Source organism: Exophiala spinifera (genome assembly GCF_000836115.1).
Source record: "Exophiala spinifera strain CBS 89968 unplaced genomic scaffold supercont1.4, whole genome shotgun sequence".
In the NCBI taxonomy this organism is placed as follows: domain Eukaryota; kingdom Fungi; phylum Ascomycota; class Eurotiomycetes; order Chaetothyriales; family Herpotrichiellaceae; genus Exophiala; species Exophiala spinifera.
Window position 1 is genome coordinate 2,854,643 of NW_015622516.1, and position 14,926 is coordinate 2,869,568.

The following is a 14,926-nucleotide window of genomic DNA, read 5'->3' on the forward strand; positions in this document are numbered from 1 at the left end:
CATCATAGTCCCCTCTAGCGTAGAGGGAGGTTTAAATGGTTAGCTGATCCGTTGGTACCTGTCAACATCGGATTATGATGTTGTGGGCCCATGGGGCCTTGATAGGAGGAGAATGAGTGGGATGTCAAAGGCCTTCCAGAGTCGAAACTCGCGCGAGGGTGTTCATGCTTTGGCGTTCTGTCACCCGACACAGAGGTTCCTGTTCCGAAGGGAAACTTGTTCTCATAGCGCGACGGCCAGCCCGCACTCAGTGACGAAGCAGATACATCTTCTTCAGGGAGATTGACCCCGCTGTCATTCCAAAAATTTCTATAGCCGCTTTCGCGGCTTTCCATAGAAATTAGAGATGCCTTGCTGGCATTGGAAGAAGCGTGCTTGAAGAAGGTTCCCGGAGAGTTGTTTTGGTTCTTGCGGCTCATAAACGACGAGAACGACGAAATGCTGCCAGGCTTGCGTAGGCGGTCAAACAGGGAGGCGCGTTCAGAGACTGGGGTATGTTCCCCGTCAGCGAAACTCAATCGCGTCGGAGAATCGGTGGAGTGGAGAGACGGCGCATTTTGGAGTAATTTTGAGTCGAAGAAGGGCAGAGAATCCTCAAACGAGTCTGACTTCGGACGGGGAATAGCACCTTTGACAGTGGTCGCATCGAGACCGTGTGGCACCAACTGAGAGATGAGGTAGTCGATGGCGTCTTTGAGTCCTCCGGCATTGTTGCGGGTGTAAGTAAGAACAAGTCGTCCCTCAGATGGGCCGACGATTCGCTCAACAGAGGCTGTGGCGGACTTCGGTAGGCTACTAAGCTCCGGATTGGCATGGACGTCAACTTCGTACTGGTCTCTCAGTTTTTGTCGGAGGTCGGTATAGAATTCGGCTGTAGAAAAAAATGTATCGAGATCTTCCGCCTTTTGGAAGGCAATCTCATGGCTTTCGGGTACCATGCCGAGGAAGGCATCTACAGCTTGGGGGACCTGGTATTCTGGTCCAGAAATGGTGACAATGTCACTGGCTTGTTCTGTGTTGGGAAAGTCAATCTTGCAATTCCATTTCTTTTCCAGATCCTCGATCTCGCTTAGTCGAGCAATGAGTTCCCGGTGGTAGAGTCGATTTATGACCACAGTTTCGGAGACGAATTCGGCGTCCTAGATAGATTCATCTGATAAGGATATGGGCTTGTCAGTCGGGGAATCATCATCGCTTACAACTTTCTCCACCATATCCATGATCTCTTGCTTCACCAAATCCAGGCTTTGCGCATTGCGAGCAGGCGTACGACATATGACATTGTCAACCTTGATGTCGTCGTCGTCCTTGCCAACACCCCCTCGATCCATAGCGTTGGAGAATTTTACGAAAACGGAATACTTCTTCATGATCCGTTGAATGTGCTGTCCACCAATGCCAATGATGCGTTTGTGATATTGATCTGGTACGTGGAAAGATATAGATGCCGGCATTTCTTGCTCAACAAGATCCAGACCATTCTTCGTGGCTTCATACTGGCTACCCACGACATCAATGTAGAAATTGTATTCGTTAAAGCCGTCGAAGATGATCTGCACATTGCCTGATTCCATGTGTTAGATGCTACACACCCCGTGAGAAAGTGAACTTACTCTGGCCCATGATTTTGTTAATCTTCCCGTTCTTCTTGCCGCTCACAAACTCCTTGTGCTCATTCGCAAGTTCAATCTTGACGCGAATCTGATATGGGGTTCGCTTGACAAATGGTATCTGATTAATGACCATCATCGCCGCTTTGACAGCGTCATCAGACCCGTTGATAGTAAATGTGAACTTCTCGAAACTAATCTCAGCTCCCGAGTTGGTGCAAATATCACTCAGCATGATGCGGATATCGTCGGGAGATGGTGCTCGGATGGCAGGACCTTGTGACGGATCGGGCATTATGATCCACCACGACGCACTGAAAAATTGACCGGCCTAATCGAACGTCAGCGTTTAGCAAAGCGGCGTTCTGGCCAGCGGCATGTAGATACATACAAGTGCCATGATCTCCTTGACCGTTCGCTCGACATGTAAGACTTCCGTGCCTTGGACCCGAATGATGCCACGCTGACTAGCAAGCTGGGGGAATAGGACGTGGGAACCGTTTGTTTCCATAATCTTGCGGACCTTGTCCAGGCGGTCAAGCAGTATGTTGTCAATCTTGCTCGCAGAGACAACCGCATCTTTGGAATATAGTTTGATGCCCATTACTAGCTCCTTCAACTTTTGCTTCGCTTGGTTGATGCGTTCCTGGTTCTCTCCCGTAATGAAGATTTCATCCGCGGCACGACGAGTGGCATGTGGGGGGATGTAGCCAAAGACTCCAGGGAAAGGCGGAGGGAAATAGATGGCAGTCTTTGTGGCCGATTCAATCATCTTGATATTCTTACCAGTCCGACCAGAGACAAGTGTGTGCATGGTGACTTCGAGCTTTATGACGTCGATCTTGTGCTTCAGCTGTACGTACGTTAGTTGCATAGTGTCAAAAGACCTTCAGTGTGAGGACGTTACAATTTGATCTATCATCATCAGTGCCCTGGTTTTTGCATGCTCAACACTCTCCATATCTCCAAAGATGTTCACTCGATACCGTTGGTCGAGTCCACTATCCACACCATTGCCATATGAAGCAGCTGTTGAGGATGCCTCTCCATTTTTAGGCTTGAGAAGAAAGATATCCGTCCCTGAGCAGATTAGTAGCGGGAAAATTGCAGGTTCGGGCATGAATAATACCTGTGTACTTAGCGCACAGATCAATGTGATTGAGTACGCTCGATCGGACTCCGGTCTCCCCGTCGTCGAGTATCAAGCCTGGGTCAATGTCCACAATCGCAGGGCGCTATCTCTATTAGCAGCGCACGTGAATCTCATATTGCTCATCATACCATCATGATAGGGGTCTCGTTCAGAATCTTGGACCGCATCTTGTAGACTAACTCTCCCTCTCCGGAAATACAGACATTGGTGACCAATCCTTGTGATTTTCTGTGCAAGGCAGGTCCAGCCTTGGGCTCGGATGAAGTCACCGTTGCTTGCACACGGCCACCACTCTGGTCACTGATGTACGTGCACAACGATCGCAGTCTCTCTTCGTTCTGTATATGGACCGGGAGCTGATGAATTGGCGTACCTTCAGGAGTGTCTGCAGGAAATGTCCATCGTTGAAACGCGCCGGGACTCGAGTGGAGGATATCATCTGGGTCGGGGCCGGCAAGGTACGAAGCAAAAGGGACGTTGAAGGATAGGTTGACCGGAGTCAAGTCGGCGGAACCGGTTGCTGGGGGGCCTTGAGGACGTCTCAATGGCTGCGGCGTAGACATGTCTTGATGGAATCTGGACATGCCGAACGCTGCTGGAGTCATCCGTTCCCAGCCATGGCGAGCCTGGCCGGTGAAGTTGCTGATCTTGTGCATCTTCGTTTCGGATGACTCCCCAGGTCATCGACGTTGTGGTGGGAGTGAGGCGAAAAGGCTATGATCGTTGCATCAGGCCGTCGTGGATGAAGATCAGCTAGACGGTCACGAGGTGAACAAGAACGGAAAGAGGAGGATGAGGAACGTTTTTTCGACTTGGTTGTGCGTGTTGGACGAGATAAAAGTCAGGCCGAGGGAAAGGACGAGCGAGGTGAGAGTGTGAGTGTGAGTGTGAGTGTGCAAGGTGCAAGGTGCAGATACGCCAGGCGAATTGGAGACTGGGATGCGAGAGCGTTGGCAGCGGATCAAAGACTTTAGTGCGGGCGATAGGCGTTTCTGTTGGCTCGCCATGGCTCCCCGATCCTCGCTCTATCCGTCAGCAGCAGCCACATCATTGATCAATAGATGTGCGAGCTGGGGCAGCAGGAACTGCGCGCTTCTCTGGCCAGACTCCGCTAGGCTGTGCCCCTACAGATGACGGAGCGTTGCTACTGTCCTTGATCCTTGTCCCTGTTCCCGTCCTTGCAGTGTACTCGTTCGTTCGAGCAGGCGATTCTTCAAGCCCCCTAGAGATTATTCCAGGCGAACCGGCAGCTCCCCTTAGGCTGCCACCAGTCGTCCTCGGAATGCCGATCGGGAGTGGAGTACACAGGAATACAGAGTGACAGAGTGGCAGGGTGAGAAAATGGGAAACTGTGCACTGAGATGAACTTATTTTTCTATTACTATGATTCTCGCAACGCCATCCTAACGCCCCCCTGGAAGCCGAATGGGTATTCCCAGTAATTCGATCGTCCCTTTGCGATTGGACTCCCGGTGAACTCCCAACAAGACCTGACAAGAGAGGAATCCCATGCACCCCTCGAATCTGGTCCGTTCACGAAGGCCTGCCGGCAGTGCCGTTTAACTCTCGAAGCTTGCGCGAGATCAAACCATCGCCCACTTCCAACGGCGCGGGGGACAGTCCACGCGCAACAGGGTTGCCACTAGGGTCCAGCCAGGGAACAGGTGAATTTCGCGAAGACGTTGATGGCAAGAACCCAGAGACCGCAGGCACGCTTTGATCGGCTGCGGCACACATCTCTTCGTTCCCGTTGACTATGTTGAGGCCTACAAGAGATGATTTCTCAGAACGGGCAGTGTGAAACATACCCATTGAAGGAGCCTCTCCCGCGTTGTCAGATGGAATCACACGCGGGTTGAGCATGTCATCTAGGCTTCCGAGATCTGTATAGGTCGATTCTTTCAATGAACTCGAGAACTTGTGCTCGGAAATGCTCGGACTTCGGGATCCAATCTCAGCTGGCTTGTATGGACTGAACCTCGGTTCAGGCAGTTGCACCTCATTTCTCAGCTTTTCCTTGCCATCAGGCACGCGGTTGGCAAAAACAACGCGAATATTGTCGTAGAGATAGAATCGGGCCTTACCCGTCGAACAAAATTTCAGGTGGATTAGATACCGGAGAATATCTTTGTTACTCAGGGGGTCATACGCTGACGCGTTCACATTGTTTTCCATTAGTGCGTTTTCCAAGATTGGGCCTGACGAGAAGCTTCGCTGTCGAACAAATGTCTTCGTTCCTGGGGACATTCCCTCGAGATCGTAAGGTACCAGGAAAAGCTTCACCGCGGTTTTATTTGGGTTTTTGATGATGATCTGCAACTGACCCTTTTGTGGCACTCGATAGGCACCCCCTGTAGGTACTCTGGGACAGCTACTTCGTTTGCTCCGTCTTTCTGACACATCTCTGGAGAAGGGCTTTTCCACAACTGTAGCCTCAGATCTTGAGTCTTCGATATCAGCAGGCTCATGAGAGCGCCGGAGCCGTCGGGATGGAGGTTCAGGAGGTTTCAAGTTTCGTTCCAGATCAATTGTCCCAACATAAGGACTTGGGTTATCATCTGATATAGACCTGAAGTTATGGGCAGATGGATAGTTGTAGAAAACGGCAGGGAAGGGAACGGTGACATGCGCTGGGCATTTCAAACTCGGTGGACAATTGCCCTTCCCAACCACGCCAATTTGTGCAACAAAATCGAGAGGTTTAGAAGCGGGAGTGGACATTCGACCTCGGAGAATAGACTCCTCGAAAGACCCAACCATGGATGCCCGCTGGCGAGGTGAGGGATCCGATGTCACCGATGGACGCCTTGGCCTGCCTGGAAAGTATAGCTGGGGGCTGCTTGCCGGCTGGTAGGTAAACGAGCTGAGTGAGCGACGAGGTCGATGAGGCAGAATGTTCCTTTCATGATGAGGATATGACGTTGACGGTAGGTTTGCACTGCTGGATGGATGATGATCGAGGGGCAAGGCACACAAGGGCTGAAAAGCACTCGGCGGCATAGTCCGCCTCCTGGAGGTCTTGGATCCGTCGTTGCATTGGGATTCTTGTGTGGGAAAGTCTAAGGAAGGACTGTTCACTGCGTGGACTAGTGGACTGGTTGGAACCCGCATGACGAAGCTTGATGACAAGCCGTTCCCTAAAGAAGGCGCTCGGCATCGTCTCAAGGCATTTGAATGCTCGGTAGGTGACGGCAAAGTGGCAAGATGCTGCACATCGGAAAATGCTGTTAGCGACGGAGCTCCATAACTGGCAAGCGGATAGGGCCTTGTCGGCGTTGAAATAGCGTTAATGTCTGCAGGGGGACACTGCTCGTCTCGAAAGTTCCCAGTGTGTAAGGCAGACAAGGATCGTCTCAAAGATTCTGTGGCGGTCACTGAATGGGTGGATGTAGGGCTTGGTCGTTCCCATTCGTGCAAGTCTTGCATCTTTGAAGAGTGAGAACCCTTTTTGGACTGTGCCAGATTGGCACGGGTATCCTTTTGTTCAGCATTGACTTCAGCACATAGAGCCTCAAGCCCAGGCTTGGGCACCCAGGTTGGCCGTTGTCCCTTTTTAATACACTGGATCAACTCTTCTCGATCACTAGTTGTAACAGGTACAGGTGCTCTCTCCTCAATTCTCTGCTTTACAAAGCGAGAATTGTCTTGTGCTCCATTTGCCTGGCTCTTGGGAGACACCTCAATATCGTAATATGCCTGAGCCGAATCCCTCGCCATGTTCAGGTATGGTGTAATCTTGCGTCTCTTCGTTCGTCTTTCACAAACGTCTTCCGTCTCGAAGACGAATGGCATGCTCCCAATAATGTAAAGAGCAGGACAAGAGAAATGGTAGGTGCGAAGGCTCCTCTCTTTCACAGTCTGCCTTCTTAAGACGGCTCGTATTCGGCGGCCACATCGCGGACAAAGAGCGATCCCTCGGGACAACTAAGGTGCAGTACTTCGTCAAGACGGCCGCATGAGTCGACAGGATCGAGGTACCACAAAGTCAGGCTTGTTTAGCAAGCGGGGTGTAGGCGAAATGGTGAGACAGGGAGAGATAGAAGGGCAAGTCGGGAAGCTGGCGGAATGTATGAAGTGGAACGGGAATCGATGAGCGGATGACTCCTCTGGTCATGCCATGTCATACTCGACGGCGCATGGTCCACCGCTAATCGGCCATTACGAGTATTCCCCGCGCCAGCGAATTTAATTATGGCAACCCATTCAATTTTGTCGCATTGCTTCCTTTGTACGCCCTTGCCGGTGTTAAGAATTGCATCACGTATCCCATTCACGAAAGTAGGAAACATGGGCACGAAGAGAAGTAGCGATGACCGTCCAGTCGGTGCAGATGAACCAGACAACAAAAAACGAAAGGGCTTTTCCGTTGGGCCAGCAAATCTCCCTGACGGAACCTATCGACGAAAAAGTGAGCCAATGCATTGCGTCAAAGAGACCCTACTAACGGCTACCAGCGCAAAAAATAAAACGGGATCTCATCCAGAAGGCGAAGGTCAAGAAAGCATATGCCAAAGTCAAGGCGCAGGAAGAAGCCGCAAACCCAGTCTCATCAACCCACATCGAAGACGAAGAGGCGCATGATGGACCCTTGGATGCTGAACCAGCAAGCCTCGAATTGCACCCAGACCGCCAGGCTATGGTTGAAGCTGCTGATAGTCGGGACGCTCGCGACGATCAGGGACACTCGTCAAGAAACCATCCCCGCCAACGGAGACCGAAGCAATCACGCTTTAAGAAAGAGCTGGAGCTCGCTTCTCAACACAGAGCCAACATTGAGGCAAAGCAGAGGGCCAGAGAATTGAGAGACAAGGAGCGTCGAGCAATGATCAAAGCCAAAAAACCCGGCAAGAACGGCAAGATAAAGTTGGGTAGGCAGGGCACAGTTTTACTGAGTCGAATACAACGCATGGCGGCGGAAGGCAAGATGTGACTTTGGGGAGAAAAGGACATGGTGTTGGGTCTTTCGATGCTTCGATCATGATCTGGTCTGGCTGTGATGATTTTTCGCTACACTATGTAAGAGCAGAAGTGATTTCTTGTGCTCTGGCAGAAGGCATAGCTATTGTCTTCTAAGCAAAATCTCGGGCAACTTTTATGCTGTGGCGACACAGAGATGGCTAGTCTCAAGTTCTACACCTAAGGCAAGAATACAACATCAATCGCGTGTGGCCAGGATGCTTGACGATCGCACGACTGCACGTCCATGTGCGTGACAGCATTGCAAAAAGGAGACCAAGGACGTTGGATGAACAAAGGATCCGTCTTTGACGCTGTGTTGGTGTCAATTCATCCTCAAAGAGATTGGGACAAAGAGACCAGGAGTTCGACTCTTGCATACCCCAAAAGCCCCACAAAGAGAGAATTCAGGGATCGTGGTATAGATAGGGGGTTGTTCATGCGCAGGTTTCCTTCCACCATGATTGCTCATACAACACCGAAGGCAACCTTTTGATAACACACTTCATTATATATAAGTACGGTAAGATTCACACCATGTTTGCACAGTTTTCGTCAATTGACCAGAAGATGGCCGAACCCCTTAATGAGATACTGGAATGCTGGCGTTTCTGGACGAGAGATTATTGGTCGCTCTTCACAGATGACGCCCGCTCAACAAGCTCCTGGCGTGAGCAAAATCACATTCTCATTCGGCACCTTTACGCACACTATGATCGCCTCAGTTTATATAGCTGGGGCCCTTCTCAGGCCTGGCTTGTCGCTTGGGCTATCAGCCATGCGGACACACCCCTTCAGGAATTCTTGAGCTGGTCCCTCCATTCACTCGTACCTAATGAGGTCGACGTGACCATCCAAACATTTGCAGAACACCTCGAGCTTTGGGCCGATCTGTTCGAGAGCCGCAAAATTCATCTCTTCAGAGTCGCTGTTGCCGACGATGATTCAAGTTTCCTATACAACCAACACGCCGTGGGCTCTCCCTGGATAGCCCACTTCCTAATTTCCAAGCCTGAGTACTGGCAGTACACTTGCCAGATGTGGGAAAAGCTCTGTAGACAACGCCTGGAAAGCCTGAACGCGGCATGTACCCCATGCTTACGCCAACCTCTCTGTACCTGCGCCCATCCAGCAGCGAATTACCAGGTCACGGGGCCTGAAATCCTCAGAGACCATCTGGACAGCCGTGAGAAAGCAACCACTGCATCAGAGGCTTTGGACTATATACTCAGTTGCTATGAGAAGCAGAGGAACAACAACAAGACGAATGACAATAATGATTTTCCAAACTTGAAAACTCGGGAACATAAGAAAAAGAAGTCCAAGAATGGCAAGGTATCGCCAGCCGTTGTGGAGCCAGGGCGTTTTCGTAGTCATATGGCGAAGTTCCAAACTGGCAAGATCTCGCCAGTCGTTGTGAAGCCGGGCCGGTTTCTTAACCATATGGCGAAGTTCCAAACTGGCAAGAAAATCCCATTCTCGAAGAAGAAGAGATCGCGGTGATCAGATTCCCCGAGACAATCCTCCAGGTACATCAGGATCATGAATATCTTCCCATTAAGCATTTCTCCAGGTCACCAGTGCGCATGTCTGATCAGGTAAGTGACACTAATGTAGGTAGGTGCCAAAGATGAATAAGGCCCATCTATCAGTAAGTTCCATCTACTAACTGCTCGTCTATCAGAACCTACGGCAAGCAATTTGCTTTTCATCCAATTGGTGCCCCTTTGAAAACTGAAAGGCAACCGGTGTGGAGTTCCACCTTTACAGAAAACGTTGAAGAGAACAGCTTCGCACTTCGGCACAAACTCCCGAGACGAGTATGCAGGTCATTGATGAGAGCCCAAAGCACTGGACGCTAATGCAAAAGGTCTGGAGCTTGACCACAGTGTGTGAGGCCCTGAGGCTGACAGTACCCGGTCTTTGTGACCTATTGACTTGCATCTAACTCTTTCAATAGATTTCTTTGCCGGCTTGACAAAATTTCCGGACTCCTTGACTTCTCTGACACTGTTACACAGGTCCAACTCCAGAACGAATCGTGCCACGGCCTTCAGACAAGATATTCCAAGGATTCTTTTTTCTTGGGGTCCCGCTATTTGCACCCAATTTAACAGCAAAGGTCAGAGTTGGTTTATCTGACTAAGTTTCAGACATTGATCGCGGGGTCTGAATTGAGCCATCTTCGACAATCTTGGATAAGTCTTATTCCTCGTGCGCATGGGTCCCATATCATGCAGGCCACATGCCTCAGGCCGTCCAACCAGGAACCTTTTGGGCTCTTCCTACCTGTATTGACTATTCTTGAGAAGCTATCTCGCTCAAGCCATCAAGCACTTCTTTGTTCCTGGGGTTGTCCCCAGAAACATCAATTTCGTCAGGCGGTGGAATCGGAGGGCAAACGACGGTAAGTGTTCATAATGTCTCATACGCCACGCCAGATATGATCGAGTTATTGCTCCATCCCAAATCACTGCAGTTAAGGATGACCCCCTGCAGAAAAGGCATTCCAGTTATGTGGAAGTCTTGCCTGCGTTGAGTTCCTCTTTAAGAAGATGAAAAGGCGCGGCTCAGAGTACTCTTTTGTTTGCTGCGACATGCCGAATACGATGAACATCCACAGCGAGAACGCAAAGGCGACCGACTTTTACTTTCAGTCTTTGTCATTCCCACCCGTTTCGACAATCGGCCAATTACTAGGCAAGTCCAACTTCAAAACATGGCGATCATCCATCGAGCCTGTCCTCCTCAGAAATCCTCACTCCTCCAAGGTCATCCTGGGGGAGTGGTCTAATCCTCGAGCCCTCGCATCGGGTGCAGTGTCGGAACAGGAGCGAGACGAATGGCACATGGCCACCATGGCGACATGTCGTTTCATCCGCGCCACGTTGGCTCTCAACGTGGCCCCCTTCGTCCGCCAGCACAACACCGCCAAAGCACTCTACTTGAACCTCATCTGGCTGTACGGGCCCGAAGCGGGCATCGACACGCAAGGCGGCCCAGCTATTTCTCCCGGCGCCACTCTGATGCAGCAGGATCTTCGCAGGACTCGCGAGGGACTCTTGGCAGCCATGGAAAGCAAGACACCCTTCGGCGAGATCACTGTCCCTGCACGGGCGCTATATTCGCATCCGCATCCACCTGCCGCGCACGCTCAATGTCTGACTGCCAACCTGGGTTCCGGCCTCAGTACAACTTCGCTTGTCTTGACGGCCGCTGCGACAACAACTCCAACCCTGTCAGAGAGTGCGACTCATGTCTCCAGGTCAGACTCTCAAGTCCTCCCGGCACAAGTCAAACCAACCACAGCGGTTGCCCCGTCTGTACCAACCCCACCACCGCTGACCGTGGTCCACGTCTACGAACGCATGAGAGTGTCGCCAGACCCAAGTCTCCAGACCATTCACGAAGAGCCGCACCCAGGTACTAGAGTCAGCTTCTCTCGCGCGGTGGATACTACCACAGACCACGATGTCAGTCCGGTGAGTCCGTGCGGGACAAGTGACGAGGATGGTGGAGGGAGAGGTGGTGGCGACGGCGACGACGACGACGACGATGGCGATGTAAGTGTCTCCCTGGATATCATGAGGCGACCTCTTTTTGCACCACCCCCTTGTGCACATAAGATTTCACACTAATGCGACCCACGAAAATTAGTCTTTGAGTCCTCTTGATGACACGGACGAAGAAGACATGTCAGTTTCGCGACAGCCGCGGTCGAAGAAGAGTTACGGCGCAGAAGTAGGGATTAGGGAAAGGTCGAGGTCACTCTTTGCTCGAAACACCCTCGTCGCTACTCCTTCTACGAACGAATCCAGCAAGGCCCGCAGACTTTCCTTTTCGTTCCCACTACGCAAATTGAACAAGAACAAGAAGACCAGAGGCGAGGAAAAGAAGAAGAGATAGGTAAATCGTCCGAAGTGACGGCGCTTGCGTTGGGCTCATTGGGAAGGCATATCAGGTATTGTATTTGTATGCTATTATCAGTCTATCTCAAATTGTTCCTAGCATTTATGTGTCATTCATTCGTTACACGTCCGCCTGCACTATTTGGTTCAGCACAGCTTCAGTTGCATTCTTGGTGGATCATCCCCTCTATCGAGGAGGGTTCTTGCGTTCTTGGATAACGCTCTCTCTCTCTCTCTCTCTCTGTGTGTGTGTGTGTGTGTGTATGTCGGCACAATCGTGAAACGTATTCGTCATGATTCACAGAACGCCGTCAACAGTCACCCGACAGAAAATGTGATGGGTGACATACATCACGTACGAGTCATCACCAATCCAGTCTTCTCTTGTCATCGTGGTCCTCAAACCTCTCCTTCCCTACGAACAGACCCAACAAGCCGCCTCCGACGTGATTCCTGGCCGTTTTCCACTCGCCGTCAGGCTCGCCCTCGCGATCTTTCATGTAATGGCTCAGGTCCGGCGAGAGCATCTCCTCCGGGACGGTGACGGGCTTCGTATATCTTCCTCCAAAGTATTTGACTTCCTTATCGTCACCACCTCCACCACCATTGTTGATCCGTTTCGAGCGCTTCGTCATGCGGCTGCTGCGCCTGCGGACATCTTCCTTTGCACTCGCAGCATCTGTTGCACCTCCACGCCCACCCGCAGCACCCGCGCTCGCGCGTCGATCGATCCTGACTCCCTGCCTTGCAGCCCTGGACACGTCGTCGTCGAAGTAGTTGAACGGCACGAACATGACGCTGCTCGCGCTCGTGTGCATCAGCGTGTTCGGAATGTCCTGCGTACTCGGCACGTGGTGTCCGCCGAGGTTGAAGTAGAGCACCAGATCCTGGTCCGTGACTTCCTCGCCGTCGACCATCTTTTCGAAATCGACCAGCGGGTCCAGCGGCTCGAGGTAGTTCAGGTGGTGCGCCGACGCCGGCTCGGCGTCCGGGTGGTTCTTGAGAACCCACAGGTCCGCGCTCGACCAGCTCGCCGACTTGCCCAGCGTCGTCGAATTCAGGATCGTCAGGTGCGTCGGGTTGCCCATGCCCGTGCCACCGAGGATGCGGTACGCACGCGTCTCGCCCCACTTGTTCGTCGCATTAGACGCCGTCACCAGGTACATGTCCTGGCCGTTCCTGGGCCAGTTGAGGCCCGTCTCGTGCGTGACGGGGTGATGGACCATGTGCATCGTGTTCCTGGCCAGGGGCACCTCAGGCTTGTCCCAATCGTATTCGCGCTGTAGGGGCTCGACCGACGTGCGCACGAGCGTGTTGGCTGTTCCGCAGATGTCGAGGTCGGCCTTGAACGAGACAACGTGGTCATGCATAGAGGTATGCAGCGCGTGGTGGACGCGGTACCCGTATTCGTTGGCGTGTTCGTCGCGCGGCGGCGTGTGCGTATTGCGAGGTTCTGCGTGGAAGGCGCCAAAGATATATCCTGACGCCCGAAGCTTGATCTCAATGGACCCGTCAAGGTAGAATATGTAATCGATCTAACATGTACGTGAATCATGCCCGAGGTCAGTCAATTGCCAGTAGTATCAAACGTCTGGGATGTGATACGTGCTTCGGGAACAAAAAATTATCTGTTCCTGGGAAACTTACAGTGTAATCATAGTTGCCGACCGTGGATACACTCCGGACAACGAGGTATGTGTTTCTACTCACGGTCGCGCTGAATGCCGACGTATGTCTCTGCAGAGGTGCGTCGGAAGTATACTCGAAAATACAGATGGCGTTCTTGTTCGTGTACATCTTGCCGCCCTTGTGGTACGACATGTCAATGTACTCTGCGTGGCCGGGACAGTCGATGCCAGGGACGAGGCTGAACATCATGTTCCCCATGCCGAAGAAGGTGTCGAGAAACTCCAGCCCCGATTGCATTGGCTCCACGCCTGCGTAGTGTGCGAGCGCTTCCTGCAGGCCTAGCTCGTATATGAGCCGGGATGAATTGTACCGGATGTCGAAGAGTGACAGGGCTGTGGCTTGGGCCGTTGACATGTAGAACGAGAACCCCATCCATGAAATGTAGTTCTGCTCCCGGTCGAGGTGGTAGCGTGGTCCGTACGGCTGGATCGAGAGCGGTGGAGGCATGTCGCGTTCTGGGAAAGAGGTGATGAAGTCCTCGGTGTCTGTCCACGGGCCATCATGGTTGAGCTTGATCTTGACGAAGTCGGACGACTTGATCGCATCCCGGAGAACGGTGTCGTTGTCGTACAGAACGCCATTGTAATACCATTCGCCCGTCATCCAGGTGGATGGGTTCGCTGTGGGAGTGTCCAGCTTGACGTAGAGACCCTGGGGGAGAAGACTTCGGCTGTCCGATTCGATACCTGAGCCGAAGAACTCTAGCCAGTAAACCATGGATCCGTTCTCTATGAGGGCGGGACGAGAGCCAACGACAAGAGCATCGGGATCCGAAGGATCATGACGGTTTGTGGTGGCGCCCAGCAACTCTTGGGTGATGTCTGATGCATTCTCACCGATACCGAGGGCCCAGTCTAGCAGAGCAAAGACGTCCGATACTGGACTTTGGACGTAGTTGCGCCCAGAGTTGTGTGGGTATATCAGGGGAAGGATTTGGGTATCGTTGCTCGGTGGGAGAGGCCCGACCATGTAATCGACAATGTAAGCATCGTCCTTTCGAAATTCGAGATTCGAAACCCTAGCCCATCGTTCAGGAACTGGGCCACTGTGATCAAGGTAGTTGACCACATCGGACTTGTTTGGTCGCAGTAGTTCGATCAAATAGTTCACACTTCTACCCCTTGCGTCTTGGGCGATGCTGAGGTTCGACGACACTTGAAGAAAGGTATAAATATCAGAAGCCTCATGGTCATCGATCTCAGTGAAAGGATTCACTGCCGGAGCTCGGAAAGGCTTCTGATAAGAGTCAAAGGACGAGAGATGCTGTTGTTGCCTAATTGGAACGATTGGAGTGGATAGGAAGAGGAGATAAGCGACGCTTGTGAAGATGATGAGAGTTGAGATGAACACGCTCAACGGCTTCCACGACGCCATCTTTCACGAACCTGAGAGACTAGACAGCACAGCTTTTGATCGTCTAGGAACTTCAATACCGCGAAACAACAAAGTATGCAGGCGAGAGCAAGAATATCAACGTGAGGCTGATCAGGGACACCACACGATACACCCTCTGTCCCGCGTCTTGAATAAGGCGCCAATGAAGAAAGGTGACGGAGATGGCCTAAAGAGGCAGTCAAGCTACGCTTCCATTCGCCTCCTCTGGCATAGTC

The 14,926-nt window shown here is 51.9% G+C and overlaps 6 protein-coding genes across 6 annotated transcripts; 3 read left to right on the forward strand and 3 right to left on the reverse strand.

Moving 5' to 3' along the window:
* Nucleotides 1-14: 14 nt before the first annotated feature.
* On the reverse strand, nt 15-3,419 carry PV08_06241 (uncharacterized protein; the record flags this gene model as incomplete). The annotated part of the gene is made up of 7 exons (XM_016380579.1): nt 15-1,139; nt 1,200-1,564; nt 1,614-1,941; nt 2,002-2,463; nt 2,518-2,690; nt 2,740-2,845; nt 2,892-3,419. The coding sequence occupies 7 exons, from the start codon at nt 3,417-3,419 to the stop codon at nt 15-17; spliced, it is 3,087 nt and encodes a 1,028-aa protein (XP_016236406.1).
* Nucleotides 3,420-4,296: 877 nt separating this feature from the next.
* On the reverse strand, nt 4,297-6,555 carry PV08_06242 (uncharacterized protein; the record flags this gene model as incomplete). Its single annotated transcript, XM_016380580.1, has 1 exon — nt 4,297-6,555. The coding sequence occupies one exon, from the start codon at nt 6,553-6,555 to the stop codon at nt 4,297-4,299; it is 2,259 nt and encodes a 752-aa protein (XP_016236407.1).
* A 495-nt stretch (nt 6,556-7,050) lies between these two features.
* On the forward strand, nt 7,051-7,693 carry PV08_06243 (uncharacterized protein; the record flags this gene model as incomplete). Its single annotated transcript, XM_016380581.1, has 2 exons — nt 7,051-7,171; nt 7,218-7,693. 2 exons carry the CDS (start codon nt 7,051-7,053, stop codon nt 7,691-7,693), a joined length of 597 nt encoding a protein of 198 aa, XP_016236408.1.
* Nucleotides 7,694-8,256: 563 nt separating this feature from the next.
* On the forward strand, nt 8,257-9,222 carry PV08_06244 (uncharacterized protein; the record flags this gene model as incomplete). The annotated part of the gene is made up of 1 exon (XM_016380582.1): nt 8,257-9,222. One exon carries the CDS (start codon nt 8,257-8,259, stop codon nt 9,220-9,222), a length of 966 nt encoding a protein of 321 aa, XP_016236409.1.
* A 1,094-nt stretch (nt 9,223-10,316) lies between these two features.
* PV08_06245 (uncharacterized protein) lies at nt 10,317-11,625 on the forward strand (the record flags this gene model as incomplete). Its single annotated transcript, XM_016380583.1, has 2 exons — nt 10,317-11,282; nt 11,377-11,625. 2 exons carry the CDS (start codon nt 10,317-10,319, stop codon nt 11,623-11,625), a joined length of 1,215 nt encoding a protein of 404 aa, XP_016236410.1.
* A 367-nt stretch (nt 11,626-11,992) lies between these two features.
* On the reverse strand, nt 11,993-14,690 carry PV08_06246 (uncharacterized protein; the record flags this gene model as incomplete). The annotated part of the gene is made up of 2 exons (XM_016380584.1): nt 11,993-13,162; nt 13,275-14,690. 2 exons carry the CDS (start codon nt 14,688-14,690, stop codon nt 11,993-11,995), a joined length of 2,586 nt encoding a protein of 861 aa, XP_016236411.1.
* Nucleotides 14,691-14,926: the final 236 nt, after the last annotated feature.